Below are 19,681 nucleotides of genomic sequence, written 5' to 3' on the forward strand. Positions count from 1 at the left end.
CCAACTGCAATGGTCCACATTTGGGAAGAATTAACATGTAAAAAGGTTCACCATGGTTTCATATATCAAATTTCCAGTGTTGTGCTTTGACTATCGAACAAAGTGCTCCCACTGACGCATGCACAGGAGACTTTCATTCTTGCCCTTACCTCCATTACCAAGTTTGGCAGACCCTAATGTTGGCCCTAAACCAACTGTAACGTAACCATCTATAACCTGAACCAACCTTTTGAATGTTGACAGGGGTCGGGAACCTTTTTGGCTGGGAGAGCCATAAAAAGCCAAATATTTTTTTAAGTATTTCCTTGAGAGCCATGTATTTAATAAAATTGAATGCAACTTTATGCGTGCATTTTTTCAGTATAACATGTCTCCGAGTACTAAAAGCGGTATCAGTGTTTCATTGAACAGGTGTTCTTTTATTAAATAAACTAAACGCTTATGTTATTTATCTCATTAATGTGCATGTTTCAGTGTTTACTACACGGGTGTCAAACTCAAGGCAATTATATCCGGCCTGTGAGAAAATATCATATGTCTCATAACTGGCCTGCCGGTTTTGGTAATTAAATAAATGCATGGCACAACCATGGGGAAATACATATTTGAGGAAGTATCTAAATGTGTGAGAAATGAAACTGCCCCAAACTGACAGGACTGACGACAGATGGAGCACCTGCGATGCGGTGAAAAGAGCGGATTAGTGGGCAGGATGCGGGAGAAGATGCAGCTGACGGTGTATCACTGCATCATACACCAGGAAGTGCTGTGTTGTAAAGCTCTGGAGATGGAACATGTAATAAGCACCGTAACACAGAAAGGAAACTTTATAAGAGACAATTCAATTATTTTCCTGAGGAGATACATTCTGAACATGGCGCTGCGATGGCTGAGTTGAGGGAAAGTGCTGAATAGATTTTTCGAGTTGCGTGAGGAAATCTCGTTTTTGGAAAGCAAAGGGAAACACACCACAGATCTCTGGGACGATGTGAGCTGGACTGTTTGTGCGACATAACGAAGCATCTCACTGTTAAACCTCCAGCTTCAGGGCCGTGTGATCACGGACATGTATGATGCCAAGCTGCCTGTGGGAGACTCTGATGCAGAAGGCAACTTTGGTCACTACGTGTTTCCAAACACTGACAAACCATCTCCACCGCTGTGTTCCCGACCGCGCATTCTGCTGATAAACTGAGCGTATTTGCCGACTTTGCAGCTCAGAAATTAAAATTGAACTGCTCAGCAATTTGTTTGCAGTTGACTTAAATATGTTCCATATCTTTTTGCACTTTATCCAATATGTGTATCCTGTTCAATAAATGTGGACCGTGTTTGGCCCTCGACGTAGTCCCAGTTTTTAATATTGGTCCTCTTTGTGATTGAGTTTGACACCCCCGGTCTACTGCTTGCTTTGCGCAGTTTCTCCTCTGCTCGGTTTCGCGAAGGGTGGGGCTTTACTAGTGACACACACATGTGCGAACACACTTACAGCCAGAGACAGGGCGGAGAAAAGGAGAGGGGAGAGCTAAAAGTTTTACTTTAAAATGACAAAGTATAATTATTTATTACTTGATTGACTCAAAATTGTGTGCGAGCCATATTGTGTCATCGAAAGAGCCATAGGTTCCCGACAACTGGTCTAGGATTACAAAATACCTGAGAGATCTTAACTCAGTGTAAAGACTGTACTTACAGTATGAACACATTGGTGCTTTAAACCAAATGCTCAGAATGACAATGTTAGCAATGCTAATGCTTAGCATCCTATAGATTAACCTTGTCAATGCTAATATTTTCTAATTAGTGCAAACAGCAACGTACAGATGAGGCTATAGGAATGTCATCTTTGCAAGTATTTGGTTATAAACTAAAGTATTTAACTAATTTTGATCTGAAGATTGCGCTACATAAAGTAAAGTGAGGGGAACATTAATTTCTGATCAAACTATAATGGTATTTCATCTAATAGTCATTGAGATGTTTCAGTCTAGACCATGGGGTGTCAAACACGGCCCGCCAGAGGGTCCAATCTGGCCCCCGAGATGACTTTGCAAAGTGTAAAAATGTGTTGTTTTGATCATAAAGTAAAATACTGTTCCAGATACCTGTGACAAAATGTTTTGTGCCTTTGTAGATACACTGTGATCTGTAAGTTGTAATGCACATGTGTAAATGATAAACTAAGGCATAATATTGTTGAAATTGCACCTTTTTTTCTTAAGAAATTTCAGGTTGTTCATAATGTTTTGTAAAAAGATAGTTAATTAAATATGAACATTTTCAGAAAGTACTTTTTTGCACTAAAACGAAGGGAAACATTTGGCGTTGTTATATATAGGTTATTATGCTAAGATTTTACTGGTCCGGCCCACTTGAGATCAAATTGGGCTTAATGTGGCTCCTGAACTAAAATGAGTTTGACACCCCTGGTCTAGACCAACCTACCTACACAGTAAGAATCAGACCGCAGCATGTACTTACGAAAAAACAATAAACTGCATTGTACAAAGTTAAAAGCAAAAATATAGAGAGTCGCCTTACAACAGCTTTACACAACGCCTTACAAACACAAGCCAGTCCACACCTCACTGTAAAAACTCTGTGCTAACTAGAATTATTGCTAAGAAGAAATGTCCTCCTAATACATAATTCTAAATAGTGGGGTGCTGTCAATCAAACATAGTCAGGTGGCTCTGTGGTGGCAGAGAGTAGTTAGCTAACACATTGTCCCTTTGAAATTAGACATTTGGCAAGTTCAGATCTGTCAATGGAGTGCCACTGAGCAGAATTTTAAATGGCTTTTCAAAACAACGCAGATTGATCTCTGCAAAGGTTTTTATTTTGCTCCTGCTGTGACATAGATGCACCAACAATTCTCTGAGAGTGGACATTTTAAAAGATGGTACTGTGACCTTTCAAGAGCACTGGAAAATATGAATGGATTATCAGTTTTCTTCTTGTTTTCTTTTAAATCTCTAACTGAACAGATAAACTCGGAGGAGAATTCCACGGCTACCTGATGACATCACAAAACATAGACAAAAACAGATCGACACTGTCCAGAATCGACAGGAGACAACACAGTCTCGAAAAACTACAATGAGACAATGAGCATATCAGTAGTACAGAGACTACAGCCTATTGAATTAAACATGCTGTTGAACTGACTGACATGATTTTTTTATTTGAGAAAATGACTGCCTGACCTTTGCAAACATCATTTGAGTCACACACTGTGTTCAGATGACTTCAGTCTTTCTAATAAAACACAGATGTGAGCTGTACTCAAACCTTACCAGGTCACTGCTCTCCAATGTTTTGATATATGATGGAAGTTGCTTGTCAATAGTCCATAGACACAGTGTTATGAAAGATCTTGGATCCATTATCAGAGCGTGAGTTTTGTCAGAAGAGCAGAGTACTTTGGCGTAGAAACAAATAAGTGTGTACTGTACCTTAGCAAGGCTCAGACCACAAAGCTTTGTCGAATAGCAAAAGCACTGATGCACTGTAGCACCATTCCTGAGCCACAGTGACCCTAACTCAATCTCCCTGTCGGAAAAACACGACTACAAGCAGCTCAAGCTAACATTTCAAAACCATGAAATTCCAGTGGCCACAACTAATATGTTGTAATCGTTTTTAAAAAGCTTAATAGAATTCTTGTTATATTATAAGTATAATGATGAGTAAGGGTGGCAAAGAGTGCGATACACACAAAGGGAAATTTAGTCTACCATTTTACAAAACAAACGTGTGATTTTAGATGCATGAACAGTCATGGGTGCTTCAACATCTGACATTTGAAAGTGTCAGTGCAGACAAAAGGTTGATGTTGTTAATGTGGTGACCATGCACTTAAAAAAAATGACCTTCCAGGTGAAATTAAAATAAATAAGAATTGGTCTTGATATTAGTGAATTTCAGATAGTAATGAATTAAATTTTTTGTATCACACAGATTGAATCATTGTTAAGACAGACATTTATCCTGGGCAAAAAATGTCATTTATTTATTGAGAGCCGTCTCAGAAGGCTTTTAATTCTGGACAGCAGAAAGAGGGCTGCATTATCCAGGACATGAGTAAACATGTTTTTTCCCCACATAGTATGGCTGCTAGATTACGGCAAAAATCATAATCATGATAATTTTAAGGAGGGTATATTTTAATATTAAGTGGATGATACATGTCTGTGGTGGCTGTTATATGGTTGTTGTTGTTGTTGTTGTGACAGCTTTTTAATGTTGCTTTAAAGATATGGCAGAAAATGTTTTCTATGAAGAAAGATGGCCGAGATATTTCCTTAGGCTACCAACTAATGATGCAATTGCCAACTGAAGATGCATCTGAATTTGGCTCTGTCGGCGTTGACAGGTGGTGCAAGCCAACATTTGTGCAGCTTGCCACAGCACATGCAGGCTCCTCGCAGTGCTACTTGAGTTCCCACAGCAGCCCAGGGACAAGCTAGCCACAGGATGTGTGTTCACCAAGGCAGTGCAAATGACACTTCTAAGCAATATGCCGACATTCCTTCTTCATACATAGTTAACATTCTAGAGGCACAGCCATACACCCGTTGATTGGCATGAGACAGATGGGGGGGGGGGGGGGGGGGAATTCAACTTTGCCTCTAAGAAAAAGTGGCCTCTGTGCTGCGATCTTTAGCCACTTTACAGTTTCTGCTAATTGTCTAGGTAGGTGAAATAATACTGCTGGTAAAGTTTAGATTTTGCTTTATTCTAGGAGCAACCTGGAAATGGATTGCCAGATGATGTAACAACAAAATAGTAAGGTTTCACTATTACAGTGTGAAATAGCTCTTTATGAAAACGGTTGACTACAAGGTCTGGGATATATTACATATATCAATCCATCCCTCCCACAGGGTCAATGTGTTGACCTGCTAAGAAAGGTAATTCACAGCTACATATTCCAGCTCTTCCTGAGGAATCCTGATGTGTTCCAAGACCAGGTGAGATATATAATCGCTCCAGCATGTTCTAAGTCCACTTCAGGGTCTCCACCTAGTTGAATGCCCCGTAGATGCCTCCACGGACGCCAGAAGAATTTTAACTGTCTCTTTTCAACTTCAAGGAACAGCTACTCAAGAGTTCCTTACAGATGTCCAATGTCCTCACATTGCGCCCAGACACATTGCAAAACGTTTGGATTGTTTGTATCTGAGATCTGACTTTTTCAGTTGCTGTTATGCTCAAGGCAATAGGTTTCAGTTGGAATGTACATCAACTGTAAAAGAGAAAGCTCTGCCTTCATACCTATATCCCTCTTCAGCGTAACAGTCACTGCCTGGAACTTATCCTCCATCTTACTCTCACTTGTCAACAAGAACCTGAGACCTTGACCTTCAAACAGAGTGCCATGGTCTCTGAAAGTTTACTGAATGAAAAACTAAGAGTGAATAAAAAAAGCCCCAACATCTTTTAGGCAATGGGGGGGGGGGGGGGGGGTCATTTATCTGCTATTATCTAAGGTTTTGTATGCTCCTTGTCCTTGTCTATCGATAAAGTAAAGGAATAGCATTGTCAGAGCAGAAAACTCGTAATCTAATGTGCTGGCATCCAGAACCACACGATAAAAAGTACTTACAGATGTTCAGGCACACAGAGTGAATGCTCTAATGATGAATAGATTTTCTTTGTTTTGTACAATGGCATCCCAATCATTTAGCTTCTTTCTGCTTTAGTATTTGCGTCTTTGGAAGCATTGTTTTTTTTATTGAAGACAATTTCCTTGAGCCCCAACTGAAAAGAAGCCCAACCCCCGGCTCACCTTGAAACCGACATAGATCGGTTTGGGCCATAAATGAAGTTGTCTCTCACCATGTCCATGATGTCCTTTCTCAGGGCTTTGGCACACAGCGTAAAATCTGAGGTGTGAATTCTGCAGGAACCTAGAGGGCAATGCTGTATAACTATGACATCAGCCAATAAACTTTGGAGCACACAAGGAGACGAGCACACTGGCACTCACACGCAGACCAGCACACATAAACAGTCAAATATTTCCTGGTCTGTTAGCTTTATGAGTGTGTCCCTGTGCCGTTCAGATTTAAGTCAGCGGCAAAATAATGATGAGATGTAAAAGCGTATGGACTCATGGAACAATAGAATGGCCACTGAACAGCACATTGCCACGTATGTACCACTTCATGTTTACAATGTGGGCTGTAGAAACATTATTAAAGTGTTGTGCAAACGTAATACACAATGCATAAAATGCATTCATAAGCTATAGAATGTATTCTATGTCTGAGAGAAGGTTAGGCACTAACCAAGTACTACTTGTTCTGCTTCTATCTCTTATACTCAAACCATCTTAACATTAGAAAAAGAACACTGCAAGGTCTCCAGCAGATAAATGGGCTGTAATAAATGGCTAAGCCTTTGAGACTAACATTGCACCTTTACATTGCACTACATTTATTTGCCGTATGCTTTTTTCCAAGGCGATTCACAATAAGTGCATTCAAACTCAACAGGAACCTGAGCTGGATGTTATCAAAGAGGAAAAACATACAGTAAAAGTAGCAGACACGAGTGAATAGTTACTGTATTTCATCTCGGTCAAACCCAGGGGAGGAATATTTTTGCAGGATCATTAAAGCATTTCATCTTCAACACATTGGCAGCTGCAGCATCAAGGTGAGATGGGTAAAACACTCTTTTCAAACTGTCATGTTCCTAAGCAACAAAATATGAACGAAATACATCAACTTCCAGCTAAAAACTGATATTCACGTGTTGAGGGATATACTACTCACATACGTGTCTGGATTCTGGTGCGTTATCTGTTGTCTTTAGGGTTTTACTTTGACTCATGAACTGAGTCCACTTGTGTTTTTATGCCTTTATCCCCAGTTCTACAGTCTGCCTCTGTCATTTCCTGTGATTTCGCATCACCAACCAAACTGTCTGCTTGTACAATGCAGTGCGACAAAGTTGACCGGCTGAAGTTCAACTGTTTCACTCCCCTCCATACAATCTTCTTCTTCCCTAGAAGAGTCGGGGTTTTTTTTTAACCCGATGCACCATTTACACAATACTTAAGCTTTAGTCTGCAACTGCAACAAGCACATATTTAATTCATGTCCTTTACGTTTATAATGCTGTTATTTCTAGTGTCTAGTCAGCCTAACAGCAAGCACGTGCACACCATATTCCCCTGGGAATGGATAATGATGAACAGCATGTGATTGCAGGTACAGCAGCAGATTTCATTGCTGGTGATTTCACAGTTCACTTGCCACATAAAATCCAACAACTGTCTTTAGTGAATCCTAATGGCAGGCTATAACACAGATGAAAATTATAGTTCTCAAATATCAGTTCAAACCATGGAGTTCATTGAGGACTTGATTTTTGTTAGTCTTTGCATCGACTTCTCAACTCGCCTTTGGTCTTTAGTTTTAAAGGTAGATGTAAAACGTATGGCTGCGTGAGTTAAAACAGGGCCAAGTTCAAAAGCAGCAACAGCAAAAGGAGGGAGGCAGAGTGGGGGAGATCTGGGAAGGAAAAGCGGGGAGAGGGGATGCGGAGGGATATCAACAACTGTGACAGCTGTGTGGATATGGCGAGCTGAGCCATAACACGGAGGGTCCAGGGCAGGAATGCAGAACCGATCTGCCAGACAGTGGCTTGTGCTTAGGTCCGACATGGCAGGCAGGGCCGAGGCACCGCATACAACAGCTGCCTAATCCCAAACGTCTGCCTTTATATCGCACTCTTTGTTGAAAAGCGCAACCTGGCTTCTGAAAAAAAACCGTCTCATTCCCTCAATGTCTACAAATGCTTTTTCCTGTCTGTGTGTGTCACTTGCTTGGACTAGAAATGACACCACACTTGTCAGCTTCAGGCACAGGTCGTATCATAGCATAACGAACTTAAACTGACTGTCGATGCGATACAGTGAGACACCCAAGCACTGTTCCTGTCAGCATAACAAATGTTACTAGGCAACACAAAGAAAGTTTGAGTAGAATGTTTCATGTAATGCTAAATGAATGCACAGAGACAACGAGGAAAGGTATACAGATCCTTTCCCTGCTCTGCACAGAAGACATCCAGATGTCATGCGACTCTTACCTGCTACAGAGTTTGGCCTCGGCATCATGAGGGAAGAAGATGTCTGCGATGGGTATGGAATGGGTCCCTCGGGCGAGTGACTTGGAGGCTGCGGTGCCCCTGCTGACTGCTTCTGGTCTGTTCTGGATGGGGTGTCGGCTGGCGTTGCTGTGGCGCTGTTGGAGTCTTCTTCGGCCACAGGAGAGCAGGTGTCAGCCCGCACACTCTGCGCAAGGCCATGGCGCCCGCTGCCTCTCAGGCTGCCATCCTTACTCCACTCCAGGCTGGAGCCACTGCGGTCATCATTCTCCGAAGAACTAGTGATGGTGGCTGTGGGGAGATGAAATAAGAGAGGGAATTAGAGCAAGAGAGGGAGGTAAGATGCTCTTTGTGTGCTATGAATATTTATCAGTCTTCATCTCTAATCTGTGTAACTGAGCTTTTAACTTTGAATAACTCCCTGCTTTTCCTCATTGCCCTTATCAACACTGTCTACCACCTGACTTCATACTGACAGAGTCTGCTTTCACTAATGTAAATTGGAAAGACATGATTGCATAGACTTGTAGAATTAATTTCCTGAGCCCAGACGCTTCGAATGTCTTTTGTTCTTTTCACAAATCATCAGTTGAAGGATCCAATATAATACAGCGTCTGGAAGCTGTACTATGAGACAAAAATCCCACTATCCCTCAGTATTTTTGAGTTCAGACAGGTGTTTTGCTAACATGACAACAAATCCTTTAATCCTCCCTCAGGCCAACGCAGCTATCTAATACAATCCTAAAAGATGAGTGGAGGCCCAAAGCTACATGAGCTGCAGCTGGATGCAGAAACATCAGCACAGCCAGAGGACAGGAACTGACTGGCCAGCTGGCTGCGTTTGCATCACTCACTCTTAATCTGGATTTCAAAAATGCAGATTCCGAATGCAGCGCGTTGCATCATCACTATTATTAATAAAACACATCTTGGACCTTGTGACTTCTGTGCTGTTTACTTAGGCAAATATGAAGTCATTCATGACAGCAGTCACGTCTAGCCCTGCTCTGAGCACGGCATTAGCAGTCATCCCGATGTAGAAGAGGTTACAGTGACTGCTTACTTGTTGAACTGTAGCCCATGGCAAAGAATACATTATTATTCATTCAAACATATGGAAAGCTTATCATGTTACCGTACTAGGAGCTGGTTATGGTCATTGCTAAACGGCTGTTATAAGTCTTTCCCCAGGCACCTCATGCAGAAACTCCTCTGGGAGCCATTTTCTACATGTTAAGAAATCTCCCAAATTCCTCCAAGGAGCTTTTCACGCTGTACAAAGCCAAATGAATGTGCTTTTGGAATCAGAGTCAGAATCAAACTTCAAAGAACGGGGAACATTAATCACTGGCTGGAATCCGACTTGTGGACACAACATAGCTTTGTTCTCTTCGATGCCTGCAGTCTTATCAAGGCTTGTGGGTGGGATGTTGCAGACCAACGTCATATTGTGTCATTCTCTCACAAAATACATTTTGATTTGACACGAGTGAAGTAGCTTTACAATGAGATAGACCACAATACATGCAACGTGACTGTATAGCTCATCCTGGGTGTCGATTGCTCCATACTTGAAGATACTATATCACAGCTTCCATAAATTATTTAGAAGCTAGCTATGATATTGCTCTGGGGGGACAGAGTGACTGACAATGGTAATCAGTCTCTGCAGTAGTGGAAATCCAAATTGTTTAGTTATATCTGGCTTTGGCCCTCATTGCTTTCTACTGCCGAACAATGATGTCAATCAGTTACCTAAATAGGCATAAAATGTATGATATCCTACTTAGTTTATACAAGGATATTAACTTTTCCCCAAGAATATACTGGTGCCTTGAGAAATGATTTAAGTTCAACCAAGGAGAACAGCAGGACCATACAGTTACGACTTGCTATTGAATTCCCACTGCAAATATTTAAAAGCCATTTTCAAAATGAATTTCTAACATTTGTAAAGCCACCGGAAGGTTTGTGAGTAGAAACAGCAGACGGATTAATATATCAATAGAAAACGACGTATTCCTGTCAGCTTGTGTAAATCCCCAGATGTCTTACAGGGCTATTACTGGAGATATAATAGAATGGCAAAATGTGGCAACTGTCAACTCAATGCGCTCTCATACTAGAACAGCTCAATACAAACTCCATAACTGACACATGATAAAATGATGAACATAACCTGACTCGATTGCTATGCATTCCCACAAACATATCCAATGGGTTTAATGAGTTGATAAATCAGTGACACAATGCAGGTGAGACTTTTTGGTCCGAGCCACAAAGCGCACATGGAGGTACCATTCTCAGATTGCAAATTAGAAATAGAAGAGCTTCATGGAAAACACACAGTTGTATTGTGAAAAAATAAAAGCCAAAAAGAGTACTGAGAAGTCATACAGCTTTTTTTGTGACCAACGTTTTTATCAAACCCGGCAACTGATGCAGCCACTGGTATGCTGCCATTTTTTGTCATTACTCTGATGTGTGCTACTCACGCTCCTATCTAAGCTATTGATTCACTGTGCCTGGTTCCCCACTGGATCTGCAGCTGACCTGGCTCATCACTGGCATTCCTAGCGTGGTTACTGACTATTTTGGCAACAGGTGGTTTTAAACAGCAGTCTCACAAAAATGCATTGTGTGTGTATATATATTTAAATTTAAATGTTTACATAGATGTTTGTTAGCGACCAGTCTGTTTTGCTGCCTTTTTTCAGCACATTACAGCAGCCAAAAGGGTAAAACCTGCAGCAGGTATGTGTATTGCGTCCACCACGAAACAAACAAATTGAGGATTTGCTCATAAAAACATCACTCATCACTCAAACACACAGTTTCTCCTGCACCATACGAGTTTCTATTTGATTAGGAGGAGAGAGTTGGTTATTTCGCACCTATGATCCCACTGTCTTTGCTCTCAAGTGTGGAGCTGGGGCTTGTGATGGTCCCACAGGGGCTGGTGCGGCTGAGAGGGGGGCGGCTGGTCGTACTGTTGAGCGTGGAACATGGGCTGTCAGTGCAGGGAGACGCCGTGCTGCTGGTCAGTGTGGAGCAGGGGCTGATACCCTGGTTAGTCACAGAGCACTGGGGGGGAAGAAGGATAAAGGAAAAAGGTTAAGGTACATCAAGAATGTGCTCTACTAATCAAATGTCAATTCAGTATGAAGTCAACCCAATATAAACTGAAAGTCAGCTGGGAACATGTTCACATTTCTTCAGCATGAGCACCAACAAATACACCAAAAAAATATATTTTCCAACCTTATTTGGCGGGGGAATTTAGAAAACGTAAAAAAATAAATATTTGATCCTTTGCCCATTTCCTGGATCATGTGAAAGCAATTCAAACGATTCCCTCACAAATAAACAAGCCTTTCACGTGTGAGCATGACACACAAGCCGAAGGGCATGAGCACCGTTAATGGAGCAATGCTTGGAAATTACACACTCATATGTGTGGAGGAACTAAAATAAGCCTCAAGAGAATTTCACAAGGGAAGAAGTATCTATGTTGTTGTGACACAATAGATACCTTTCTCATGCATACCACCAAGCCTGTCTGACAATCCTAAAGAAGCTGAATCTTTGTTTGAGCCAACTGACAACCAGAGAAATCCACATTAATGCTGGTTTGTCCTGTTTACCCATCTTCCTATAACTGTATTCTGATTGCACACAATATACTGTAGCTTAAGACGGTCATCCTTGTCCCACTGAAAGAAGGGCCAAAGCCTTCAAACTGTTTCCAATTAAAAACCACGGTTACAAGCCCAGGTCAAATAAAAACAACCCTCATCCTTAGTACACCAACTTTGCTGCAGATATTTGGTTGCCTGAGGGACTTTCACCCTCACTTGGCTTCTCAAGCACCACTTACTACAAGTCTGTGCATTGCCTCAAACAAACACATCCAATTAAAATCTCAGCAAACCATTTTGAACATTAAACCTGAAATCAAAACATCCCTTAGCTCTTTAAAAGCCTCTTTAACTTATACTGCAAGTTGTTAAGTTGTTATTGCACTAAAATATGTGAATAGTTCTTTACTTACCGTACATATATATTGATTATAAGTTATATTATAATTACTGCAGCATTTCTGCTCCAAAAGAAAATCTATTTTTCTTCTACCCGACTAAACTCATAATATAGAAAGACTCACCAACTGGAGAGAGAGAAGTGGGACTAACCCACAAGATGCATCGACCGTTGCTGTTTAAAGGTCTACATGCTGAATGGATACAAGCAGCAGAATAGGAGGGACGCTACATAACTTAAGGCCTCATTAACAACTTGTGGAATGCTAATATGAACTACATAACATTTCCTTTTTCTAACTCCCACCTGTTTATTTTGCAACAGCATGCCAGTGGTTTTTGTCTGGCAATTTCCAGCCTGGGGTTGCACCCAGAGCCACCTAACAAATCACAGCAAGAGCCAAACAGCTCACTGTCATTTAATAATTTACTGTTCGGGCAGAACTAAAAACAACATACCGAGTTTAAGACATGTTGTTAAACAGCAGCATGGAGGAAAACAGAATTGCTGGCAGATGACAATAATGTGCTCCTCCCCAACTGAGCTCTGAAAACACACACCTACACGCACACAAACGAAAGTAAAAAACCGTGACGCTACCCACATCTAATCTAATGAACATGACTCATGAAGTACTTTGTAAGTCTCTTTCACGTTTCTAGAATTGCAGAGTCAGTGTCAAAGCGGGTCCAAGACACGAGATAAATGAGGGAAGTGTAGCGTGCTGGGCTCGCTCTTCGCACAGCACCAGCTTAATTAGCAGAACCAAACAAACTGAGGCTCAGACCTAACATAACTCTATTTCTGGTCCGGGGCTCAGACACTCTTGTTACAAACTCAAGAACCGCTGGAATAGCACTCAAGTTACTGGGAGACTTATACACCACAGCGGAGAAAGAAAAAAACCACATGCAACCAGTTTTAAATATGCATTTACTTTCTTTAAAACATCTTTAACATCTCAAACAAAAACAGTTTGACAGTTACCGTTGTTTGTTGTGCCAAAAAAATGATTCCCAGAGGTGCCTCCTAAATCCTCATCCAAAGATAATGCACAGGGGGAAAAACATGAATCAAGCTGCAACAAAAAAATCCATTCTTCAGTTACACTGCCACAACTCCCTCCTCCTCTCATCTCTTCTCTCTCCTCTATCTCTCTATCTGTGCGCTGCAGCAGTGAGAGCAGCTGCTGTTGGAAGAGGGAGGGAGTTGGAGGGGAGGGAGAAATTGAAATACCTTCTTTTCATTCTTGTCGTCCATAGGTATGCGTGCCGTACCCGGGATCCCTTCTCCTAGTAAAAAGCCCAGCCTTGTCATCAGTTCCTGAGTGGCAGGGGAGGAGGAGCTTGGTTGTTTCTCCGCTTGCAGCTCTAGAGAAGAGGGAGAGAGAGAGAGAGAGAGGGAGAGACGTTAGCGGGCAGATTCCCTCTCTCCACTGGATGTCCCACACAGGACAACTCTGCCTGCCCTGCCCTCCACAGCTCTGCTCTGAAAGGCTATGCTGCACTCTCCAGCTGCTGCTGATGTGGTGCAGAACCAGATAGGGGGAGGAAAGAAGAGCAAGGGAGTTAGAGAAAGTGTGTGTGTGTGTGTGTATTCGAAAAGAGTCTGAATACATGTGAATGTCTAGCATTGTTAAGAAAGCAGACTGTGTGTGTGTTTGTCCTGCAACGCCTCAAGTGCCAATTCCAGGGCTTTCTGGTTGTTTACAGCTCACACTCATAGAGCCTTTGAATATCAATGAGTGGACACAGGCTTTCTCACTTTGTTTAGATAGCAATTTCAAGGTTGGGGTGCCATCAACAGGGCAAAGACCACTATCTATTTGTTGCTGTTTATACATATTGCTTTTTGGCATGTATTAAAACCCTAACCAAAAAAAAAATGAAGACAAATTTATGCAACAAGAACCTGGGCTCGAACTGAAAAGAGTATTTTATCATCCATACATGTAATGCTAATGTGGGTGTGGCTTATTAATTAAGGAAGAGTTGCTACATTCCCTGAGAGTTAAGAGACAGTCTGAGAGAAAATAGAGAGAAAAGAGAGAGGGGGAAGAGAGAGAGAGAGAGAGAGCGAGGGAGAGAGAGAGAAAAGAGAGAGAAAAGAGAGAGGGGGAAGAGAGAGAGAGAGAGAGCGAGGGAGAGAGAAAAGAGAGAGAAGAGAGAGAGAGAGAGAGAGAGACAGATGTCCAAGGTACAAAAGCTTATTATACAGCCTACTGTCAGCACCTTTCCCTCCTCTCCTTCATTTTCTCCTTTACCCCCTTTCCTCCACAGTTATTAATAATGTTGGCAGTTAATCTGATTAAATACAAACAAGTCCAATGGCATAATGTACTGCCAAGCCCCAATAAAGAATGTCAAAATTGAGCCGCAGACACACACACACACACACACACACACACACACACACACACACACACACACACACACACACACACACACACACACACACACACACACACACACACACACACACACACACACACACACTGCCCATATACAGTTTTATATTTGTTTTCTTCTGTGATTGTAAAGAAATCATCAAAAGGAAAACTCCCCATCCCCACGAGTCCCCATCTACTTCCCCTGAACAAAATAAGCCTTATTTTAGCCCTCTTACATGCTTTTCTGAGGACTGCCGGACGCAGAAGTGCCATCATGCAAATACACTGAAGCTTTTTTTTTATGTAAATTGAATTCAAATGAATACACTACAGAAACACTTTTAAAATCTCTAGCCTAACTTATCATACTGGATCCAGAGGGCAGCCAAGTCAGCTGAAACATTTCTAAATTTATGTTTTGTTTTCTTACTCAAAATCATTTGTGCTGTCTGTATCTGTAATTGCTGTATGCTGTAATTTGATACATCATGTTTGGCTGTGCTGTGTTCAAATGTCATTTATGGATTTATAGCCTCAATTAGACCTTGTCATATTGGAGGTACAGTGTTGGAGCTGCCCGATCTAGTTCAGTCATTCCATTGAGGCATTTTTATATCATTTTATATATTTCATGGTGAAGCATAAATGCAAAGTGTGGCTGTGAAATGTGAGTGAGGAGTAACTCTTAATGTGCAGACCTTGGAATAATGACATTAATATCTTGCTAAGAGATTCTTAACCTGATAGAATACTGTGCATATAATCAAGATAATAAGCTACAACAATATGTGATTTTAATGTTTCTTCTAATAATAATCAACCTTTACAATAAGGTAGATTGTTGTGATGTTAAGGGGAAGGAATAGTAAGAATGATGGTGGCAGAGCTGGTGCACGGAAATCAAAAAGTCATCTTGGACCTTAAGTCCTACCTTCCCCAAACTTCCACGCATGACTGTTTAGGAGCAAAGTAATACACCACAGTCCCCTTCTAAATAATGCATATATAATTATATACAGTGGGAGTTCTTCTCTGTAGCGTTTCTCCCAGTGAAGTTACATTGCAACAATAATAGAGGAATGTTATAGGTTAACGGTCTGGGAAGGATAGTATGCAATGTGAAACCAGAGCTGTACTCTCAAAAGGGAAAAAAGAAAGTTATCATATCCCATCTTGGATTTTACTATGCCCTATTCTGTACAATAATATTACTGGCACACCATCTTTTTAAGATGCATATTTATTTCATGTATGCATGTAGACAAAATCTTTAACTGAGAAAGGCCTAGTGTCACACATGATGTAACTCTCACTGCTGCTGTTAGAAACAGAATCAGGGGGGGGGGGGAATACTGTCCACCCTACAACTCAACCTGCAACATATGAACTTACGTGTGCCTTGGTTGGCAAAGGGAGCATAAACACAACTTCTTCTTCTGACGGAAACAACAGAACCACCACATCCCAATGTTCCTGTAAGCTTCCCTCTGCATTGATTCCAGTACTACCCATTTCAACTTCTGGACTGGCCGTCTTATCAATGGAAAGAAGCTGATTCTTTTTTTTATATGGAAATAAAAAGCATGTCTAATCAAGCAGATTGCACAAGTGCTGAGAACTAATTAACTACTCATTTGAATTTCCTTGAAAACTTATGCTGTCCATGAACCAAATGCATGCAGCTGGTCTACTCTAACTATAAGTGTCATTTTGCAAAGTAAGAACAAAGCATGCCAGCAATTCATCCAAGGCTTCTGTACTAAACAGAATGAGCCATTATGGCTTTGCACATGTTAGTCATGGGCCTACGTCGTTCAACAAGAAGAACATGTGTTCGACAAGATACTTGTATTGTAAGTAATCAGACAAGCACACATCTCTAAGTTGAGACTGCATATTTATGTTAACCCTTTGACACGTCTGCTCACTGGGTTGCCTGGTTTCTGATGTCAGTATATGTTTTATGTTGGCACTGACTCTAGGCCAGTTGCACCGCCTCTAAGAAAAGCGCTTTCCTTTAATTTGGAGAAAACAAAATATTGTATAAGCCCGAAAGGAAACATAGCCTAAAGGTATCACACTGAATAAATTGAAGCTTTTGTCTATGTAGGACTGAACGCTAACCTAATACACTTTGGCTGCTGTACTTGCATCATCTTTTCTCCATGGCAAATGCTGTGCCGTAAAATGCCATACATTAAAAATCTGTTCTTTATAGGGAATGTCACCCTGCTCGTGTAAATGCATGAGAGGAGACTTTTAAGGCCGCCGGTGCAAAGACAATGCTGAGGCATGAATGCCAACAACAGCGGTTTTATAGATTCAGGGTCACTGGATTATAGCACAAATCTCGTTAAGTCTTCAAAGAGTGCTATTAGAATTCAATTGTCCTTTCTCACCCACCACAACATGCACACATCTTAATAACTAGGATCATGTACAAGCAAGCTCCGACAATATCTTGAGTGTAAGCCTTCGATGAGATTTCATAAAGGTTTAAGAACTCGTGAGCTACTCTAATTTAAATCACTTTTATGTAACATCGTTAGGTGACAGAGTAGTATAACTGAGATTTATGTTAAGAATTCAATTAAGTTGTTAAATTCAACTGTGGACAGAGATCAACCATGTTGAGTGCCAGTTGTTGGTCAATAGTCATTTGAAGTAGCAGCACATTGCATGCTTTATCATCTTTTAATAGACAGGTACAGATAATGAGAACTGGCTCCAGGGTTTTAAAAAGGGCACCTTAAACATCACACATTTATAGCAAACAGTGACAAGTTGTTGAGTCTGTCAAAGGCATGGTATTGGCTAAAAATGCAAACATTATGGATTTGTGAAGACTACAAAATATTTAGAGTCACACATTGTGAGATTTTCAGAGATTTCTGTCCTTCACTTGATGTTGAGGGAAAATATAGACGTAGAAGTTGAAACCTTTAGCTTATAAAGATCAGTGCAAGGAAGCTGTATTTGTACCTGCTCTGGCTATAATGTAACACCATGTAGAAACAAATCCATCTTGTTGATTGAGTGCTTCTTCACAGTTGTATGTTCATCACTGGTTGTCACCACTTAAACCCACCGGTCTCTGAAGACCATTCAATAGCCATAGAACTGTGCTTGGGCTTCAATAGACCTCAAGGCATCGACCATAAAAACACAACAATAAACAGAAATACTGACATATGTGACGCACATGGCACTTACAAGTCAAAACCGATGCTCATGGGCCACATCAATAACAATATCTTCAGCGGACTCAGTGCAAATCAATACATTGTACAAACAACACAAATTAGATGCACTGAAACTGCGAGACACACAACTCTCACTTTGGAAGTGACAGCGTTCTGTGTTTGTGCATTTATAAATAAAAACATAGCAGATGCAGGAAATGAAGAAATCTGAGTTAGGCTTGTGGTTGTACTGCGGCTTTATGAATTACTCTACTTTGGCTTTAGCTTGTCAACCACTTTGGATTGGATTTGGACTCTGGGACTCACGTTCCGTTCATACGCATGACACAACGGGGCAGTTGTCTAGTACAGCTAAATGGTTAACTAGTTTCTTTTATGAATGTTGTCATCGCCTATTCATCGAACCATTTCACTGTCCGTTGACAGCAAAATACCTTAATGTCATAGTGAACATAACAGGCAGTATAACATTAAGTAGATCTGGGTCATGTAAAGTAAAAAGTGGTATATGTAATTATTGTTTTCCTTTATTTTCAGTCCTAGAAGCTGCTCAAAGCAACCTCAGTTTGATCTATTGACCAGTCTTATCTTTTGTTGGTGAAGTGTCTTAGTGCAGGGCGACTCAGCTGAAGGTACTGAAGGAGGGACACATGCTGCTCTTTCGCTTTCCTGCCAGATTACTCCAACCTGCTCGTTGATCAAATCGGCTGCATTGCTGTCACAGGCTCTATTCTGGATCCTTTGGGCCACCACTGCTACGCTGATCTGATCGCATCAGAAGCTTCATTGAGCAGCTATTGCCTTCAACGTGACAATGCCAATTTGACTGTGTTCACTGCTGCTAACGGAACTGTTGTTGTTTATCTAGTCGAACCACCGTCACTGATATGAACATACTGTAGGTGATGGGCAGTATTAGTGTTTACCAGTTAGCTTTACAAGGCATAATGGCAGTAAAAGCTTTACAGTGCATTGTGTTGCAGCACTGTGCGTCTCTTTCAATAAGTAGAGATCAGGAATGCCAACTCCTTTTAAACTGGTGGCACATAATGGTGCAAATCATAAATCACACAACCATCCTTGTATATCCTAGTGTAGCAACTGTGTGCCTGGGTTATGTTCTCTAGTTCCTCTGTCAACAGTTTCTTCAATTTGAGACACATAATGAAAGATAGAAATCATCCCCAAGAACCACATTGGTGTATCTAATGCTTAATTGATAACTTCACCATACAATGGGCAAAGGATTTTCTAATCCATTTCATACAAAATAAAAAAGTAAAAGCCAGATGATCAAAGACAGAGGTCAGTGTGGGGTTTATCAGTTTCTCAAGCAGTGACGCACTCCTGAAAAGGAAAGCATGAAAGAGGCCTGCTATGGTTTCTTGATTTAAAACGCTATCAGCAGGGAGCCCTTCTGACTACCTGTCACCCAAGATAACCTGACGGTGGGCGGAAAAACAGCCAGACCTGCTGGCTTCCCCGCAGTGTTCAGAGATTAGGTAAGTCCCACAAACTTATACTGTAGACGCACTGCATCTATGGCCGTGTGCTTTTCTCTTTTCTCTCTCTCAATTTCTCACAGAGATATATCAGTATTGGCATTTTGTAGGTCAACAACTAACTCAAATATTGCAGTAGAGAAATGCCAAAGATGTGTTTGCGATAATGTGTCACCATAACGTAGTTTGTCCAGTAGGGAGTTTATTTTTAACTGACATACATACCTCTGTCAAAATTCTTAATTAACGAAAATTTAAAGAGTTTTAAATGTAAAGAGTTTTTTAATGGTTCAATAATGTGTCACAGGAACAGTGGAGCACTATTACAAGTAAGCACTTGCGCAGACCTCTGCAAAAGGTCTACTAATCCCAAATGTGCTTTAATTAGTTTCCAATCAAAACTATAGTGACAAGATGACAGATTA

The 19,681-nt window shown here is 41.1% G+C and overlaps 1 protein-coding gene across 3 annotated transcripts in view; it reads right to left on the reverse strand.

Moving 5' to 3' along the window:
* tanc1b (tetratricopeptide repeat, ankyrin repeat and coiled-coil containing 1b) overlaps positions 1 to 19,681 on the reverse strand; it is a 99,700-nt gene that overhangs the window by 31,547 nt on the left and 48,472 nt on the right. For all 3 annotated transcript variants that reach the window (XM_029458522.1, XM_029458521.1, XM_029458520.1), the window contains 3 exons: positions 13,399 to 13,532; positions 11,019 to 11,208; positions 8,104 to 8,412 (listed from right to left, as the gene is read on the reverse strand). In XM_029458522.1, the coding sequence (XP_029314382.1) occupies positions 8,104 to 8,412; positions 11,019 to 11,208; positions 13,399 to 13,532 (633 nt within the window). The remainder of the gene's footprint in view (positions 1 to 8,103; positions 8,413 to 11,018; positions 11,209 to 13,398; positions 13,533 to 19,681) is intronic.

The sequence above is a fragment of the Cottoperca gobio genome, chromosome 21 (genome assembly GCF_900634415.1).
Source record: "Cottoperca gobio chromosome 21, fCotGob3.1, whole genome shotgun sequence".
NCBI classification, from domain to species: Eukaryota; Metazoa; Chordata; class Actinopteri; order Perciformes; family Bovichtidae; genus Cottoperca; species Cottoperca gobio.